An 18,566-nucleotide genomic window follows, 5' to 3' on the forward strand; every position below is an offset into this window, starting at 1 on the left:
ATAGAGTGTTATATTAGTTTCAGGTGTATAATACAGTGATCAACAATTCCATACACTTGTTGATCATCACAACAAGTGCCCTCATTAATCCCCATCACCTATTTAACCCATCCCCCCACCCACCTCCCCTCTGGTAACCACCAGTTTGTTCTCTATAGTTAAGAGTATGTTTCTTTCTCTCTCTTTTTCCCTTCGTCCCTATGTTTTGTTTCTTAAATTCCACTTATGAGTGAAATCAGATAGTATTAATCTTTCTCTGACTTATTTCTCTTAGCATTGTACTCTCTAGCTCCATCCATCTCATTGCAAATGGCATGATTTCATTCCTTTTTATAGGTAATATTTCATTGTGTATATATACCACCTCTTCTTTATCCATTCATCAGTTGATGGATGCTTGGGGTGCTTCCATATCTTGGCTGTTGTAAATAATGCTGCTATAAACATAGGGGTGCATGTGTCCCTTTGAATTAGTGTTTTTGTATTTGTTGAGTAAATACCCAGTAGTGGGATTGCTAGATGGTAGGGTTCTATTTTTAATTTTTGAGGCATCTTTCAAGAGGGTTTTTTGTTGTTATTGATTCTTTCAGATTTTTTACATAAACGATCATGTTATCCTTGAGCAAAGGCGTCTTTATGTCTTCCTTCCCAATATATATATACCTTTTATTTCCTTTTCTTGCCTTACATTAGCAAGGACACCCAGTTGATATTAAAAAGGACTAGTGACAGGGGATATCTTTGACTTGTACCTCATCTTAGTGAGAAGGCTTTGAGTTTCTCATTATTAAGTATGATGTTAGCTGTACAGTTTTTTTAGATCGTCTTTAGCAAGTTGAGAGAGTTCCCTTCTGTTCCCAGTTTTTATCATGAGAGGTTTTTTGGGTCATGAGTGGGTTATTATAAATGAACTAATGCTTTACATTTTTATGGAAATAAACTCAGTTTTATTTTAGTCTTCCTTATGCATCAAATTGTTCTTTTATTATTTCACTTCTGTCTATTGGTAATCTGTGTTTCTAGGCTCAGCTTGTCAATCGGAAACAGAAATTAGAGTCTGTGGAGCTGTCCAGCCAGTCGGAAATTCAGCACCTGAGCAGTAAGCTGGAGCGCGCCAATGACACTATTTGTGCCAATGAGTTGGAAATAGAGCGCCTCACCATGAGGGTCAATGACTTGGTTGGAACCAATATGACTGTTATGCAAGAGCAGCGGCAAAAAGAAGAAAAATTGAGGGAATCTGAAAAACTATTAGAGGTTTGTTTTAAAATTACTACAGTTGGGGAAATGTGTGTATGCATGTTTTTAAGGGAAAATAATTAGCCCCAAAGTCCATCACCTGAATGGATAAAGAAGATGTGGTGTATATATATATTACAGTGAAATTTTACTCAGTCATCAAAAAGAATGAAATCTTGCCATTTGCAATGACAAGGATGGAACTAGAGTGTATTATGCTAAGTGAAATAAGTCAGAGAAAGACAAATACCATGATTTCACTCATATGTGGAATTTAAGAAACAAAACAGATGAGCATAGGGGAAGGGGAAAAATAGAGAGGGAGGCAAACCGTAAGAAACTCTTAAAGATAGAGAACAAACTAAGGGTTGCTGGAGGGGAGTTGGGTAGGGGGAAGGGATAGTTGGGTGATGGGCATTAAGGAGGGCACATGTGATGAGCATTGGGTGTTATATGTAAGTGATGAATCACTGAATTCTACTCCTGAAACCAATATTACATTATATGTTAACGAACTAGAATTTCTTTATTTTTTTATTAGTTTCAGAGGTAGAAGTTAGTGCTTTATCAGTTGTATATAACACCCAGTGCTCATTACATCACATGCCCTCCTTAATACCGATCACCCAGTTATCCCTTTCCCCTACCCACCTCCCCTCCAGCAACCCTCAGTTTGTTTCCTAGAGTTCAGCGTCTCTTATGGTTTGCCTCCCTATTTTCATCTTATTTTATTTTTCCTTCCTTTCCCCTATGTTCATCTGTTTTGTTTCTTAAATTCCATGTGAGTGATATCATATGGTATTTGTCTTTCTCTGACTGACTTATTTTGCTTAGCATAATACCCTCTAGTTCCATCCACATTGTTGTTAATGGCAAACTTTCATTCTTTTTGACGGCTGAGTAATATTCCTGTGTCTGTGTGTGTGCATGTGTGTGTGTGTGTGTGTATACACCACATCTTCTTTATCCATTCATCTGTTGATGGACATCTGGGCTCTTTCCATATTTTGGCTATTGTGGACATTGTGGCTATAAACATTGGGGTGCATGTGCCTCTTCGAATCACTATGTTTGTATCCTTTGGATAAATATCTAGTAGTGCAATTACTGGGTCATAGGGTAGTTCTAGTTTTAACTTTTTGGGGAACCTCCATACTGTGTTCCAAAGTGGCTGCACCAGTTTGCATTCCCATCAACAGTGTAAGAGTGTTCCCCATTCTCCACATCCTCACCAACATCTGTTGGTCCCTGAATTGTTAGTTTTAGTTATTCTTACCAGTGTGCGGTAGTATCTCATTGTGGTTTTGATTTGTATTTCCCTGATGCCGAGTGATGTTGAACATTTTTTCATGTGTCTGTTGACCATTGGTATGTCTTCTTTGGAGAAATGTCTGTTCATGTCTTCTGCCCATTTCTTAGCTGGATTTTTTGGTTTTTGGATGTTGAGTTTGATAAGTTCTTTATGGATTTGGGTTATTAGCCCTTTATCTGATAAGACATTTGCAAATATCTTCTCCCATTCTGTAGGTTGCCTTTTAGTTTTGCTTACTGTTTCCTGTGCTGTGCAAAAGCTTTTTATCTGGATGAAGTCCTGATAGTTCACATTTGCTTTTGATTCTCTTGCCTTTGGAGACGTGTCTAGCAAGAAGTTGCTGCGGCCAAGGTCAAAGAGGTTGCTGCCTGTGTTCTCCTCTAGGATTTTGATGGGTTCCTGTCTCACATTTAGGTCTTTCATCCATTTTGTGTTTATTTTTTATATGGTGTAAGAAAGTAGTCCAGTTTCATGCTTCTGCATGTGGCTGTCCAGTTTTCCCAACACCATTTGTTAACTAACTAGAATTTAAATAAGAACTTAAAAAAATTAACCTCGAACTAGGTTCAAGAGTCCATGGTTTCTTCCCTACTCTGTAGTTAATGGATCAGACATTGATAGCCTTGTTAATATTGTACCTGTTATAGTCTGACTCTCTGGCTTCCTTTTCTCATGAAATAGAAAAATTGTAATAACATCTGACATTTTTCTGAGTATTTTTCAGATTCTTCAGGAAGAAAAGAGAGAATTGAAAGCAACTCTTCAGTCTCAAGAAAATTTCATGCATGAGGAAAGAATGCAAAAGGAGAAGCTACAAGCAAAGTTAAAGCCAGCTGACACTAAACACACGATAGAGGCCATAAGGTATATTTAATCTTAAATATTAATTGTACCCACTTGGTGGTTTGGCATTGAGCACCAGTTAGAATATGATGTATTCATAATTTTGTGTTTGATCATATTATGGGTTTTCTTATTCACTTTTAATTTCTGAGTTAAATTTTTATAGCGTTATAAGATTTTGTGTGGTTAGTTATTTTCTGCCTCCAGTGTGGGTCCCTAACCAAAAGGCTGTAATGTTTAGAAAGTAGAAACTACTGGGTCAATCTCTACTCTTGGTGAAACTCCAAATGTGAAAGGAATTGTAGTCCATGTCTCCTGGAAGGCCTCCCTTTCTTGGTAGAATAGGTCATGATAAGTAGCTGCTTATCATTAACATCAATAATAAAGGCAGCTATTGAGATAGCTCGTTTTTAAAAGAAACGTAAAACCCATTATATTTCTATATATGAATTATTTCCGTGAGTCTTTTAGTGGAAAGTAATAGAAGAAGCTATGCTCCTTTTGCTTGATTTAAGTCTGGTACACATTTCTGTTCTTGCGAGAACTTTCCTGTAACTTTTCAGTTTTTTTGGCTCAAGGTATCAAGTGGAAACAAAAGTTTTGTCATTTTGTCTTTTCCGTTGAGAAATAGGCCAAATCCCAGTTGAGAAAGGAGTAAGCTGCTGCTGACTTTTTTGAGAAGCATTATCTTGTGCCTTTTTCTCTCCCAAGTGTTCCTTTCATGAAGCAGGAGACAACTGAAGAATTCCAAAGAGTTTCATTACCAAAAACAGCTGGGAAATACGAACTGATTATGGTTTTTTTTTTTTTTTTTTGCAAAGATCAGAGGCCTTTAACAGTCCTCCTCCTCTGTCTTTAGGTCCCTGGAGGAGTCACAGGCAGAAAAGAGGTACGCCTCGCAAGAGCAGGGGGACTTAGGTAACATGCTGTCCCAGCTGGATTTCACCCACAGTAGTGAAGAACTTCTGCAGGCAGAGGTGACTCGCTTGGAAGGCAGGTAGATAATTAAATACACATTTCAAGAATGTTCAAGTTGTTAAAGATGATTTTTGATTGTCATATTGATAAAGTAAAGTAATTTAATAGTCTTAGTGAAGGGGCACCTGCATGGCTCAGTCGGTTAAGCAACTGACTCTTGATTTTGGCTCAGGTCATGATCTCAGGGTTGTGAGATCGAGCCCTGTGTCAGGCTCTATGCTCAGTGGGAGTTCCCTCTCCCTCTGTTCCTCTCCCTGCTTGTTCTTGCTCTATGTCTCTCAAATAAATAAATAAAATCTTTAAAAAAATTAGTTTTAGTGAAAAAATAGTTTTTTTTTTTCTCTAGCATCCACAGATGGCCTAACTTCTTATTTCCTTGAGAAAACAGAAGCAATGAAAGGAGAGCTTCCTAATTTTTCTACCACCAAATATACCGGTCTGCCTGCCTCTGTGCCTAACGTCTGTTAGAGTGCGTGAGTTGACGGATGACATGTCTGTTCCCCTAAGACTTCACTTGTGTCCTGTTTGCACGGTTTTTTATTTTCTTTTTACATCAAGTTCTTCCTGTCTGCTAAATCATTCCTAGTGGTGTAAAGTAGGCTTTAATAGTTCCCATATTGGGAAAAAATCAAAACCCTCCTTGAATCCTATATCCCTGTCAAGTTGTTTCCACATTTCTCTGCTCTCCTATAAAATCAGATTCTTCAAAAGAGTTGTCTGTACTGACTGTACTAGTTTCACTTTTGCATTTTGCCTGTGTAGAACGTCTTCAGGTAGGTTCTTCCCTCTACCAGCTGCTTCCGTGGAGCTGCTCTCAGCGAGGGCACATGGGGCACGTGGTGCTCCTTCCTTCTGTCCCAAAGCACTGTTGATTATTTTCTTGGTGCTCGCTGAATCCCGACCTATGCTAGAGCATGCCTGCCCCACTTGCTTTGTCGTTGTACTTGTGAACTTTTGTTTGTCATACCTCTAAACTTTGTGACTGGGAAGATTTTGATATTTTATTTTAAACATAAATTGTGATCATTTGTACACTAACATTTTCTGTATGTAAAAGATTAGAAAATATGTGAGTTGTTAGCCTTTAGGCAAGCAAACAACAAAAATATTGCTATTTTACCCTTTTAAGTTTATCTTTAAGTAATAAATTTTTTACTTTTTATTTCTGTTTTTGGGAACCACCAGGTTTTTTCTTTACATATTAAATACCATGCACACACATATGGTTTTTGCTTTATTTGTTTTGCACCTTGGAATACTTAAGATAGTCTTGGTTATCATTCCTGAGGTGGATGTGTACATTTTAAAATTTATTTTTAAAGATTTTATTTATTTGAGAAAGGGAGAGAGAAGGAGTGAGAGAGAGTGCAAGCTGGGGAGAGAGGCAGAGGGAGAGGGAGAAGCAGACTCCCCACTGAGCAGGGAGCCCAATGCCTCGATCCCAGACCCTGAGATCATGACCTGAGCTGAAGTCAGATGCTTAACCGACTGACCTACCCAGGTGCCCCAGGTTGTGTACATTTTAAACTGAATAAAATACAAGCTCGCCCTTCCCTCCTTCCTTCCTCCCTTCCTTCCTTCCTTCCTTCCTTCCTTCCTTCCTTCCTTCCTTCCTTCCTTCCTTCCTTCCTTCCTTCCTTTTGAGAGAGACCAAGAAAGCGTGAGTGGCAGCAGGGAGGAGCAGAGGGAGAGGGTGAGAGAGAATCTTAAGCAGGGTCCATACTCAGTGTGGAGCCTGATGTGGGGCTTGATCTCACAACCCTGAGAACATGACGTGAGCTGAAATCAAGAGTCTTGATTAACTGACCGAGGCACCCAAGCTCCCCAGAGCTTATTATTCTTTTTGACATTGGAACTAAAATTTACAGTTTCTATTACAGATTTTCCATTGATTGACTTTTTAGTATCTTACGCATAGGTATGTTTTACTGTGCTCCAGTCAGGCTCTAGAGACCTACCTCTTCTTTCTGACTTGCAGTGTGACCTTAGACCCCTAGCCCCTTTAAGCCCCAGTTCTCCCATCTGTAGCTATGATACGAGTATCTATAATCTATAATTCTTCTTCTCTCTCTGCCTCAGTGTTTGACACACTGTACTAATGTACTAAGTCCCAAGTAAATGAGCATTCTAGGATATTTAGAAATAGGTAAAGTTGAAATAAATGGAAATATACACCAGTGTTCAGTAATAAACAATGTCTTTAAAAATATTCTTTCAATCAAAAGGCAAATGAAAAAGGAACCCATTTTAGATAGTTTGTGCTGTTTAGTTTGAACAAAATATTCCCTGAGAAAGGAGCAAAAGGATTTTATTAGCAGAAATGAATGGTGAGATAAGAGAGTTATGGTCCCCTGAGGTTCTCATACCTGATGAGGGATTGATTGTTAAGTAAGGGGGACAAGGTGGAAGCTGTGTAGGGTGGGATTGTAATTAGGTATGGTGAAGATGAAAATTATGATGGTAACTCTTGTACAGTTTGAGAGAGAAAAGTAGTGAAGTTGCTGTAATCTTTAGAATTTTATAACCAGTTAAATTTTAAGCAGAGGGAAAGAGTACAGGTAAACACAGAAATCAAAAGTATCTCCAAAAGCTTGAATTGAATTTAGTTGCCTCTGGTGCTGAGGAAATGGGAAATGAGTTTTATTTATTTTTTTTTTAAAGATTTTTTATTTATTTATTCGACAGAGATAGAGACAGCCAGCGAGAGAGGGAACACAAGCAGGGGGAGGGGGAGAGGAAGAAGCAGGCTCATAGCAGAGGAGCCTGATGTGGGGCTCGATCCCACAACGCCGGGATCACGCCCTGAGCCAAAGGCAGACGCTTAACCGCTGTGCCACCCAGGCGCCCCATGGGAAATGAGTTTTAATTTGGGGTGGGAGGTGAAGTTTAAGATAATTCTTGGACATCAAAAAGATAAGTTAGATAATTGAATCTGTGGGCTTCAGGGTTTTTGTTTTAAGCATGTGATCATATTTTTGTCATACATACAGCTTGGAGTCTGTGAGTGCAACATGTAAACAACTGAGCCAAGAACTAATGGAAAAATATGAAGAATTGAAGAAGATGGAAGTACATAACAATGAGTACAGGGCAGAGATTAAGAAGGTAAAAATCTGCCGGCCTGCGGTAGCCAAGTTGTATGTATTTACGGATTAAGCTGTGGGTTGGGAGGTCATAGGAGGTATATTTAATGAGAGAAAAATGTGGTCCAAGGAGCCACTTGATATTCAGGAGTAGACATGCACCTGGAATGTGCTTAGGGAAAGTCTTCATAATCCTCAGGGACGCCATATAAACGTTTTCAAGATAATTGAAGCCTATCCTCTTTGAACTCTAAGCTTTATTTTAAACATGTTTTGATGAAAAACTTTCTAAAAGATTTATACTCTTTTGCTTTCAAAAAGATATGAACTAGCATTTAATATTTTCTTATTGACTGAAGGTGGTCATGGGTCTGAATTCTGTGCCGTGGCATAGTCAATATCCTCACTGGCTGTGGAGGTATGCAGTGCTGTTTGTCTCCGCATTAATGGGCCCTGGCTGCTGTGTTTGTTGACTCGTAATTTTTATTACTTATTTGAGATTACTTCTAGCTTCTTTCTTCCTCTTGCCTTTCTGTTGTCTTCTGTGGACAAGGAAGCCATATAAACAAAATTTTTAGCTTTGCAACTAAGAAAAAGAATGAAGGTCACAGGTGTTGTCCTCTAAATAATGTGTGCATGGACTTAGACACAGGTTCTCAACATTCGAATAACCCAACTCTCCCTGTTTTGAGATTAATAAATATTGTGGGTATAGCCATCTGACCTTCAGTGTAGACGTACAACTTGGTAAGTTGCTAATTTTCTGCAGATTGAATTAAGGAAAAAATTCATGTCTTGGGGTAGGTAGAAATTGCCTTATTATTTTAACTATTAACATATTTATCTGTTTACGTGCTTTCTTTTTTTTCTTTACGCTTTCCTTTCTGTTTCTTTGTAGTTGAAAGAACAGATTTTACAGGCTGAACAAAGTTATAGTTCTGCACTAGAAGGAATGAAGATGGAAATCTCACAGCTAACTCGGGAGTTACACCAGCGAGACATCACTATTGCTTCCACCAGAAGCTCGTCCTCTGACATGGAAAAGCGACTCAAAGCAGAGATACAAAAGGCAGAAGAAAAAGCCGTAGAACATAAGGTGAAGCTTGAACAAAAACTTTTCATTTGAAGTGTTTTTGAAGATTGACTTCAGTACAGATATAATTTCCATAGCATTTAATTCAGCAAATTTTTATTAGACTCCTGCTGTGGGCTGAGGCGTGCTGGTTAACAAGCATTCTGTGAGGATTGGTGGGGAGGTGGGAGTGGGTACAGAGTAGAGAGGTTGTGTCTGTCGTGCACGGCAAGAGTGTGACGTGTTCGCTGGGACAGACTAGAGTACACACGGGGTGAGTGCAGCAGGGGATGGGACTGGGAAGCAGGAGCTGGCTCCTGGGACCCTGCCCAGGGCGTGGGAAGGGTTTAGTGTTCTCGTGAGGCCAGTAGTGAATGGCTGTAAGCAGGCATCAAGGGTCTCAGTGGTTGTGATATGAGGAGCGAGCAAGGAGGCAGAGAGACTACTCGGAGACTCTTACACCAGTGAGTGGTGGCCTGAGCAGTGGGCAGGGGAGGTACAGGGAAATGCAGGGATTCTGAGATATGTGGCTGGTAAAATCGACTGGGCTTTGCATTTGATTGGACGGGGAGGGCAAGTTAGAGTTAGGGGAAGATGTCACTCAGGATTGCAACGTGGGCAACTGAGTAGAAAGTGACGCTCTTTAGTGAAATAGAGAAAAGATAAGGAGCAGGTGAGGGCAGATACTGAATTTGTTTGAAAGTAACATGAAATAGGGAAGCCGGTGGAGCAACTGGTTTGAGATTAAGGCTGGATGTTTGTATGGCAATATCTAATAGTCAATTCCACAGGAGACCTGGAGTTCAAGATTAAAGTCGGGGTGAGACATTTGGCTGTGGGCATCTCTGTGTGGAGTTGGCATTTGAAACTCCCATGGCGACTTAGAAAATGTGAGAAAGCATAGAGATGAAGACAGACCAAACTACACTTAGGAAACTACTCATTTAGGGTAAAAAGGTGTTGAAATAGAGCTAAAAAAAAAAGTAGCGATGAGGAAGAAAACTAGATAGTTTTCACAAAGAAAGGAGGAACCCAAAGAAGGCAGGAGTGTTTTTCAAGTGGGAATGGACGAGCAGACAAGCTGAGGAGAAAAAGGAGGAAGAGTAAGTTACAGGCACACCTGCTCTTCGGGCACTCTGCTTTACTGCCCATTGCAGAAGTTACAGTTTTCACAGATGGAAGGTTTGTGGCAATGTGATGAGCAAGTCAGTCAGCACCATTTTTCCAACAGCATTTGCTCACTTCATGTCTCTGTATCGCGTTTTGGTAATTCTCGCAGTATTTCAAACATTTTCATTATTATTTTATTTGTATAGTAATCTGTGATCAGTAATTACAACTCGCTGAAAGCTCAGGTGATGGTTAGCATTTTTTAGCAAAAAAGTATTTTTAAATTAAAGTGCATACATTTTTTGAGACGTAATGCTGTTGCACGCTTAATAGACTACAGTATAGTGTAAACATAGCTTTTATATGCACTGGGAAACCAAAGTATTCATTTGACTCATTTTTTGGTGATACTCGCTTTATTGCGGTGCTCTGGGATTGACCCCGCAACATCTCTGAGGTGTGTCTGTATTCTCTTGTGAAAGGAGCGCAGTCCATACGATGTTGGAGGTGGAAGCCACATGAGAGGCGGGTAACACTGGGAGTGGGAGGGATTGACCACGGGACTTGTTCATCTTTGTTTTTTTTAAGATTTGTTTATTTCAGAGAGAGAGCATGAGCAGGGAGGGGGCCGAGGGAGAGGGAGAATCTCAAGCAGACGTCCCACTGAGAACAGCCCCGACGTGGGGCTCAATCTCAGGACCCTGAGATTGTGAACTTAGCCCAAATCAAGAGTCAATCACTTAACCGACTGAGCCACCCAGGCGCCCTGAACTCATTCATTTTCTTAGAATAGTTTAAATACATGTGTGTTGATATATCTTGATACACCTTTTTAAAAAATCTTTTTATTTTTCTATTTCTTGAAGATTTTATTTCTTAGCACGTGTGCATGAGTGGTGGGGAGGGACAGAGGGAGAAGTAGACTCCCTGCTGAGCAGGGAGCTTGACTCAGGGTTCTATCCCAGGACCTTAACCAACTGAGCCACCCAGGTGCCCCTAAAAAATCTTTTTAGAAAGGTATATATATATATATATATATATATTAATATATTAATATAATTAAATATATATGATATATTTATATGAATGAAGAATGCATCTTTGCCTAAGGAAAATATATATGGAAAAATTTTGTAGATGCATTTGATTTATTTGTTTGTTTTTTCTGCTTTTCCCTTCTTAGGAGATTTTGGATCAGATGGAATCACTCAAGTTAGAAAATCGTCATCTCTCTGAAATGGTGATGAAATTGGAATTGGGTTTACATGAGGTACATAATAGAAACTTAAGTTTTTCTATTATCCAAGCCTTTTAAAGAAATCACTTTGTAAATATTGATGTTGTAAAGAGAGAGTTAAGATCAAACTGTGGAATGATCCTTCTGCAGAAACTTGCTCAAATAAAAAGAAGTCAAGACAGTGATGGCAGTGAGCAAATATCATTCTCCACTTCAGCAATTGGAAGATTTTTTTGTATTGTGTATATGACAAAATACATGTACAGTCTATGTTCTTAGTAGGAAGCATGTATATAAAGTGCTTAGCATAGTGCCTGGCATTTAGTAAGTGCACAGTAAATGTTAGGTGCTATTATTATTATTGTTCTAATTATTATGTTCATAATATGTTTTTCTTATAAAGTATATCATCTTTTACATAATTTGGTTTTAATTATATTTCTTTAAGATATAATTCATTTAGTCAAATATTCTAGAATCTTTTGTGTTCAAAGTATTTTCATAGGCAATGTAATGGACGCAGGGATGAGTAAGATAGAATTCTTGCCCTAAAGAGATTGAGAGGAAACTAGTGGGGGGGTAAGAGGTGTGCGCCAGCTCCTGTGAAACGGGGAGAACATGCTTTGTTAGCAGTGAGTTCATAAATGGTATGGATGTCCTTTTAGCTATTTTGTTACAAAATTCTTATAATTTGCAAAATGACCCATCTGTTCTGACCCATTTCTTCTTGATGTAGGTCAAACGTCCAAAGACTGTAGAAACTTTTTCTTTCTGCATTTCCAGAGACTCTGTGCCACCAGAGACATGTGGTTACCCAGCATCCCCATTCACTACTAAGGAGTTTTAATTTCACAATCATGGATTATGGAGGCTGGGGTGGGAGAAAGTGTAAAACATTAAATGAATATTTTAAGTAAAAGAAAATATCAGGGACTATTTTTATAATTTTTGGGGACTGTAAGATTCTCTTAGCATCATGAAACCATTAAGAATTTTACAACATAAACAATTTTACGACATAAAAATGTAAAATTTGTGGATGGCAAAAGCCCCCATAAAAAAAGACTAATAGACTGGGGGAAACAATCTATAAATAGACAAAAGTTGATATTTAATGTAAGGATTTCCTGGAAAGATAATAAAAAGATTGGAATCCAGTAGAAAAATGGACAAAGAACAGAGATAATTCATAGAAGTAATGCAAGAAAAGAAGTAAACAAGAAAAGCTGTTCAGCATCCCTAATAATCAAAACTAAATAAGTAAATACTTTTTTGCTAATTGGCTTGACACTGATTTTTTAAAATGAATATGGCCAGTATTGGCAAGGATATAGGGCAACAGGCTTTCATGCTCTGTTAATGAGCAGGTATTGAATTGGTATAGCCTTTTAGAGGACAGTTTAGCAATATCCATTAAACTTGTACATATATATAGCCTATAAACTTCTGGGTCATGTGCATTTCAGATTTTAATAATTATTGCAGAGTAGTTCTTCAGAAAGGTCATATCAGTTTGCATTCCCAAAGAACCCATCCTGTAGGAGCAAATGTGCTGAAACGGTCATTTTGGTGTTATTTGCAATGTACCAAATTTTGCAGTAAACTAAATGTTAACCTCTAGAGGCGGTTAGTCTGTGGCTGTCTCTACATGAAATATCATGTCATCGTCTAAGGTGGCGGGTGAGAATACGCGTCTAATCGTGCTCCTTCCCAAACCCCTCTAAAACTATAATGAAAGGATTTTTTAAAGTGCAAACCCACAAGGGATGGGAAGAAAGAGGAGAGGAAAGAGCAGCTAAACCCTTTGTAAGGGGGAAGTTGGAGGGAGGGAGGGAGGAAGGATAGAAGGAAGGGAGGGAGGAAGGGAGAAAGGAAGATAACTTTATTTGCACCTATAAAGCCAATATGGAGCTGGTATGGAGAAAGCCAAGAACCAACCTGATTTACGCCACAGAATCTTCAAAAGGCTCAGGATTTGGCTGGCAATACCTGATGGAGAGACTCTTATCATACACAGTGATTGCCTATTGATATTTAAGAGTTGGGAACTCTAAGGGGTACTTAAACCAGACTATGACCAGAGATTCTGTTGAGCTTAATTTCTCCTGAAATCGCCATCTAGCAGTGATAGTCCTGTCCTTTCTTCACACAGCCCAGTGTGTGCTTGGCACCACAGTTTTTATATTACCTCACACATTAATTTTTCTTTAATTGTTAATAATAAATTTGAGAAAACTTTAAAAGGTGCCAGGCGCTATCTTTTTAAAAAATATGTATTTAATGACATCAAACATCAGACTCTGGCTGGTCAAAATCCCATCAAGCAGTTTAAACTTCCTCTGGTTTGAAATTACACAGTATGAACATGTTGTATATATTAATAATTTTTAGAAAGTTCCTTTTTGCATTTTACCACCTAGGAAGGTGGAATTACTTTTACAAATGAATGTTTGGATTAAATAACTATTTTAATGAAATTATCTAATTATGTTAATAATGAAAGCAGTAGCTCTGTTAAAATTATTTGCCACCTTTAAAAAATGAACAGTAGTGAAATAAGTCAAGCAGAGAAAGACAATTCTCATATGGTTTCTCTCATCTATGGAACATAAGAACTAGGAAGATCGGTGGGAGAAGAAAGGGATAAAGAAAGGGGGGGTAATCAGAAGGGGGAATGAAACATGAGAGACTGTGGACTCTGAGAAACAAACTGAGGTCCTCAGAGGGGAGGGGGGTGGGGGAATGGGATAGACTGGTGATGGGTAGTAAGGAGGGCACGTATTGCATGGTGCACTGGGTGTTATACGCAACTAATGAATCATCGAGCCTTACATCGGAAACCAGGGATGTACTGTATGGTGACTAACATAATTTAATAAAAAAAATTATTATAAAAATAATCAACAGTAGTTTATATACCTTATATAGTTGACAAGTTACTGAAAAATTTTGTAACATTGTCACTACTGGTACACAGATAGTCGAAGGCTACATATTAAAGTTTATGTTTTAATTCTGTTTGTTAAAAACCACTTTGACCAGCTTATTTTCAGAAAATTCTTTTCAGAAAAGACCAAACATCATATTAAATTCCAAAGAAAATTACCATAATTTTTCAGAATGCTAATGAAATCTTTTGTCATTAGAAAAGAAAAAGGTCCAGACTACTGTTTTTTCAGGTAGTATTACCAGGAAACACCTAGAATTGAAAAGTAAAATTCATGATCACAGAACCCAGACCAGATCAGAGTAGGAATTCCTACCTTATACCTGAATGCTGTTTTACTGTGTATTTCAAATTGATTTCACGTACCAGAACAGGTGCCGATGTTATGTAAAAGTCCTTAAGACCAGAAAGTACTTATTTAAAAGTTGTCCCTGCCAGCTGGAATTCCTTTTCAGAACCTTCTGTTCCAATGTCTTTCTTTGAACTAGGTCTCTCAGTTTTCTTCCATAGATACTCTGGCGGAACCCATGGCTGCTGTTTTCTTCCTTTTTTCTGTTTTTGATTCTCTCTTGTGTCCTGAGTTCCAGCCTTCCTCTGGCCCCTCAGATCTTCCTTGGCACATCAGGGAAGCCCATCGTGGCTCCTCATTTTCCACCCCCACTCACTGTAAGAAACAACACTTGTTTTCTCATAGGGGAGGGGGCCAACCACAAATAGTTACTTTTTCCAAGGCAAAGCCATAGATGAACTAGTTACAACTAAAAAAAAAAATGTAATTTCCCACCAGCGATATCACAGATCACAAGTATTCTTAAACAAATTAAGTAACTCTAGTATTCTTTTTTATTAGGCAAAAGAGATTTCACTAGCAGACCTCCAGGAGAAGTATATTGAGACATTAAATAAATTAGTGTCTGAAAATCAACAACTACAGAAAGATTTGATGCATACTAAATCTAAGCTGGAGATTTCTACTCAGATGTGCAAAAAAAACCATGACAGGATCTTTAAACCGATACACAGCAGAGCACCTGAGTTCAAGAATCCAGAGTTCAAGTAAAATTTCTTCACAGTTTACTTAAAATGTGTACCATTATAATTCTCATTTCTTTGAGAATAATTGCAGACTTACAGAAATTACATCTTCCTCACACAGCTCTATGTTTGACTCTGAAGTACGGTGTATACAAGTGAAGCTACTATGAGGTTACAAAATGGCGGGGGGTATAAAGCACTTTCATTCAGGTTTTAGCTTCATACTCTGGACCTGTGTACAAACAATGTCCTTCCTCCTCCAAACCTTTCCATGCTGCCTCCCACCACGCCCCACTGGTACCATAAGAAGTAGAAATTGGCTTTTTTATGTAAAGAAAGCTTCCTTTGTATTTTTGGTCAATTAATTATAAGCTGTTACCAGAAGAACTCAGCATTCCATGCAAACCCATCTGGCTTCAGCTCTTATTATATGGCTTGTGTGTTTTCCTATCTGCCTACCAAAGCCTTTGCTGACACCTCACCTCCACTGCCACCTCGACACCAGATCTCATGTGCACAGTAATTCCCTCTGTCCCAGCACTGAACACACTAGAATACTCTGGCAGCTCGTCCTCCTTGCTATGTCGTTCATGTGAGAGCACTAGGCCCTGGCAGTGGGAAGTGGATATGGGGCCTTACCGGATGGAAGGAACAAGAGGTCTGAGTGGGCTGCCCACTTTATAAATTACAGCCTTAACCGGTTAGCCTGTTCCTTTATTTTTAAGTTCCTTTATTTTAACTTCCTGTAACAGTTTTGTGTTAAAAGAGAAAAGTCACTACAATTTATATTTGTTTTGTTTTCTGATCTGCTATGCAGGCCTACCCATGGCCCGTACAGACATGATGGGATAAAGACTGAGCACTACAAAACAGTTCTTCATTCTCCGAGACGACAAGCATTGGATAGTACAGAGCCCATGTCCAGGGTCCTCAGCCCCCTGAGTTCTCAGATCACCCCTTGCAGTTCCGTCTCTCTGCCTTCTAACTTTCTGTGCAAAACTAGCTCTCTGCCTTCAGTGCTAGATACAAACGAAGCCAATTATTCTGACACTGTCTCTGAGAGTATAAATGACCAAGAAGAGTTTATGTCTTCGGTATGGAAACTTTCTGATCTTATTAGCTTATTCAGCCTATTTAGTTTGGTTTTATTTTTTATTCGAAGGATAACGGAGGGTGGTGGGGTGTGTTGGTTTGCTTACTAGTTCTCTAGTTTAAGTACTCTGTATTATTCTCATGTTTTTCTGTCTTATGATCTTTTTGTGAAGACACATTCAGCCATGATTACTTTTCAAAACACATCTTAGTTCTGAAAGTTAATAGCCATGCCTTTGTTTTTAACCCTCATTGGAAATTCCTTTCCTGCCTTTTTCAGAGAAGGTTAATTTTGTATTGGAATGGTTGGTTCAAGAAATATCTCTGGATGCCAAGATAGTCCTGAGGTCTAGACAGTGAAGAAGGAAGGAAGGAGCTGTGGGAAAGGGAGAGAGGGGGTGGGTGGAGGTGGATGGAGGCAGAGGAAGGAAGTGCATCTGACGCATCCTGAACAAGGACTCAGTACCACGCAAGGCGACGCTGTGCTGGCCCCGTGTTCCTGCAGCTGCTGGGCGGACTTAAGCACTCGCCTCTGCCCGTTCATTGCCATCACCAGTTAGTGGTCCCACACCTGTGACAGTTCATTGTGGCTTGTGAATGTACCACCAAGTCCATGTAAAGGTTCTCTTCTCAGTCGTAAAACAAGTCTCCACTTCACTTATGTGTAATTCTGAAATCCAAAAACGTCCTGAAAACTTTCTTCCTATATTTGACAGTGAAACTTATTTGGCACTAAAACCTAACCTGAACTGAACTGATGTGATAGTATGTGTAGGCTTTATTTAATGCTACTTAGCATTTTACTTCAGAAATATCAGTATGTTTGATTATGGGACGTTACCTCAGACTCCAGTAAGGTAATACAGTTGAACCTCATGAATCATGGGTCGCGGATTCTGTCTTTGTGAATTGCCTCCTTGCTAAAGTATTTGTAACCCCTGTCAATACTTGAGGGACTCCTACAGTTATTTGTGGTCACGTGCAGAGCTGTGAAAAACTTGAATCCCCAGACTTGCACATTGCCAGCTGAGGTTGGCCGAGGTGGCACTCTGCCCTTCTGTCTAGCTGTCACACAGGTGACCAGACGGGGGAGGAGGTGGGCGTAGCCCAGTGTAGCATCAGGAGCATGGGCTCTGGGGCCTGGCGAACGGGGTTGGAATCCCAGCTCTGGCACGCATTAGTGGGAACGGCCTCGGGCAAGTCACTGCACACTTCTGAACCTCGTTTTCTCTTTTGTAAAATAAAGAAAAGGGACTCTACCGGGATGAGTTGTTTTAGGATGATTGTGTGTGTGTGTGTGTGTGTGTGTGTGTGTGTGTGTGTATTTCTCCAAGGAGCAGCGATGCTTTATGCATTAACTCCGTAAGGACTCTAGAAATAACTACTGTGTGTGAGGAGGGACTGTGTGTGGCACATGTCTTATATTACCTTTTTGAGGCCTGGATTCTGAAATACCATGGCCCCAGGAGTTTCAGATGAGGGATTATGGACTGAGGTTTTGGAGGAGGGAAAGTACTGATTTCACTTGGTATCTGATATATTATCAGTAGATTTGCTGTGCTTTAAAATCGAAGTAACATATTCAGATTTTAAAAGTGAATTTGCAGTAACAGACATTAAGTATACACTCTTCTGGGGGTATTAAAGGCTATATGTATACTTTATACAAAGTCTAAACAGATATTCTTCAGACCTATAACTAATGTATTTATGTGACACTTTACATTTATACAATTTGGGTCAAAAAGGAAGAGGTCTGTGTTAATTTTTACGCAACGGCTTCTTTTTTTTTTTTCTTTACCAGTCTTATCATTAGGATAAAAACAAATATCTCTTCAGAGGAAAAGTTTTTTAGAAGTCACCTTTTAATAATTCTGGTTAGAAAATAGCATGAAAATGTATGTGAAAAGTATGCTCTTCGGCTTATGTATGCCGAAATTTGTTTCTCCTCCAGTGTCCCTTGCCTGTGTCTCCTCTGGGCTCAATAGCCACCAGATTTTTGGAAGAGGAGGAGCTGCGGTCTCACCATATTCTAGAGCGCCTGGATGCCCATATTGAGGAACTTAAAAGAGAGAGTGAAAAGACAGTGAAACAGTTCACGACCCTAAAGTAGCCTCTTTAAAAAAATGACAAACTTGGAAATGAAAATAGACCCTGAAGAGTTACTGTCACCTGGAGGTAGTGGCTCTTCACAACGCGAACGTACAGGAAAATGCGAAGATGAGACATCCTGACGCTGCGTGAAGAAATCTGAACAACACCCGATACTTCTCTAAGGCATTTTCACTGCCCTGGCTTGTTTGAAGAACTTTTTCCAGCAATAACTTGTAAGAATAAACCACTTTGCTAGCCTTTTTTTTCCCTCACATTAATATTTATTATAAAGTGATATTTTCTCTTAATGACTTAAATGCGAATAGCTATAGACTAATTAAAATAAAGATTTTATGATACAAGTTGAAGATAAAGTAACTACAGAAGTATGTAGAAGCGTGGATTTCAGAGCCAAACTGATCCAGATCCAGGCCGATGTCCTGGCGTTGCTGCTGACCAGCCAGTTGGGCTGCTAGCGTGTACAGGGGCCAAAGAGCTTTGACGGGAAGCCCGCTCTTGCTCCG

The 18,566-nt window shown here is 39.2% G+C and overlaps 1 protein-coding gene across 7 annotated transcripts in view; it reads left to right on the forward strand.

The window, feature by feature from the left end:
• The window catches only part of CEP63 (centrosomal protein 63), a 57,806-nt gene extending 39,502 nt beyond the window's left edge, over positions 1 to 18,304 (forward strand). For 6 of the 7 annotated variants that reach the window (XM_045791808.2, XM_087870212.1, XM_045791806.2 and 3 more), the window contains 9 exons: positions 1,024 to 1,257; positions 3,276 to 3,415; positions 4,254 to 4,391; positions 7,363 to 7,477; positions 8,354 to 8,551; positions 10,821 to 10,907; positions 14,672 to 14,877; positions 15,674 to 15,950; positions 17,903 to 18,304. In XM_045791808.2, coding sequence (XP_045647764.2) covers positions 1,024 to 1,257; positions 3,276 to 3,415; positions 4,254 to 4,391; positions 7,363 to 7,477; positions 8,354 to 8,551; positions 10,821 to 10,907; positions 14,672 to 14,877; positions 15,674 to 15,950; positions 17,903 to 18,061 — 1,554 coding nt within the window. In that variant the 3' untranslated portion in view covers positions 18,062 to 18,304. The remainder of the gene's footprint in view (positions 1 to 1,023; positions 1,258 to 3,275; positions 3,416 to 4,253; positions 4,392 to 7,362; positions 7,478 to 8,353; positions 8,552 to 10,820; positions 10,908 to 14,671; positions 14,878 to 15,673; positions 15,951 to 17,902) is intronic. The other variant, XM_045791811.2, reaches the window with a different exon arrangement.
• The last annotated feature ends 262 nt before the right edge of the window (positions 18,305 to 18,566 follow it).

Source organism: Ursus americanus, chromosome 20 (assembly GCF_024610735.1).
Source record: "Ursus americanus isolate L20-20 chromosome 20, mUrsAme1.1.p, whole genome shotgun sequence".
Lineage (NCBI taxonomy): Eukaryota > Metazoa > Chordata > Mammalia > Carnivora > Ursidae > Ursus > Ursus americanus.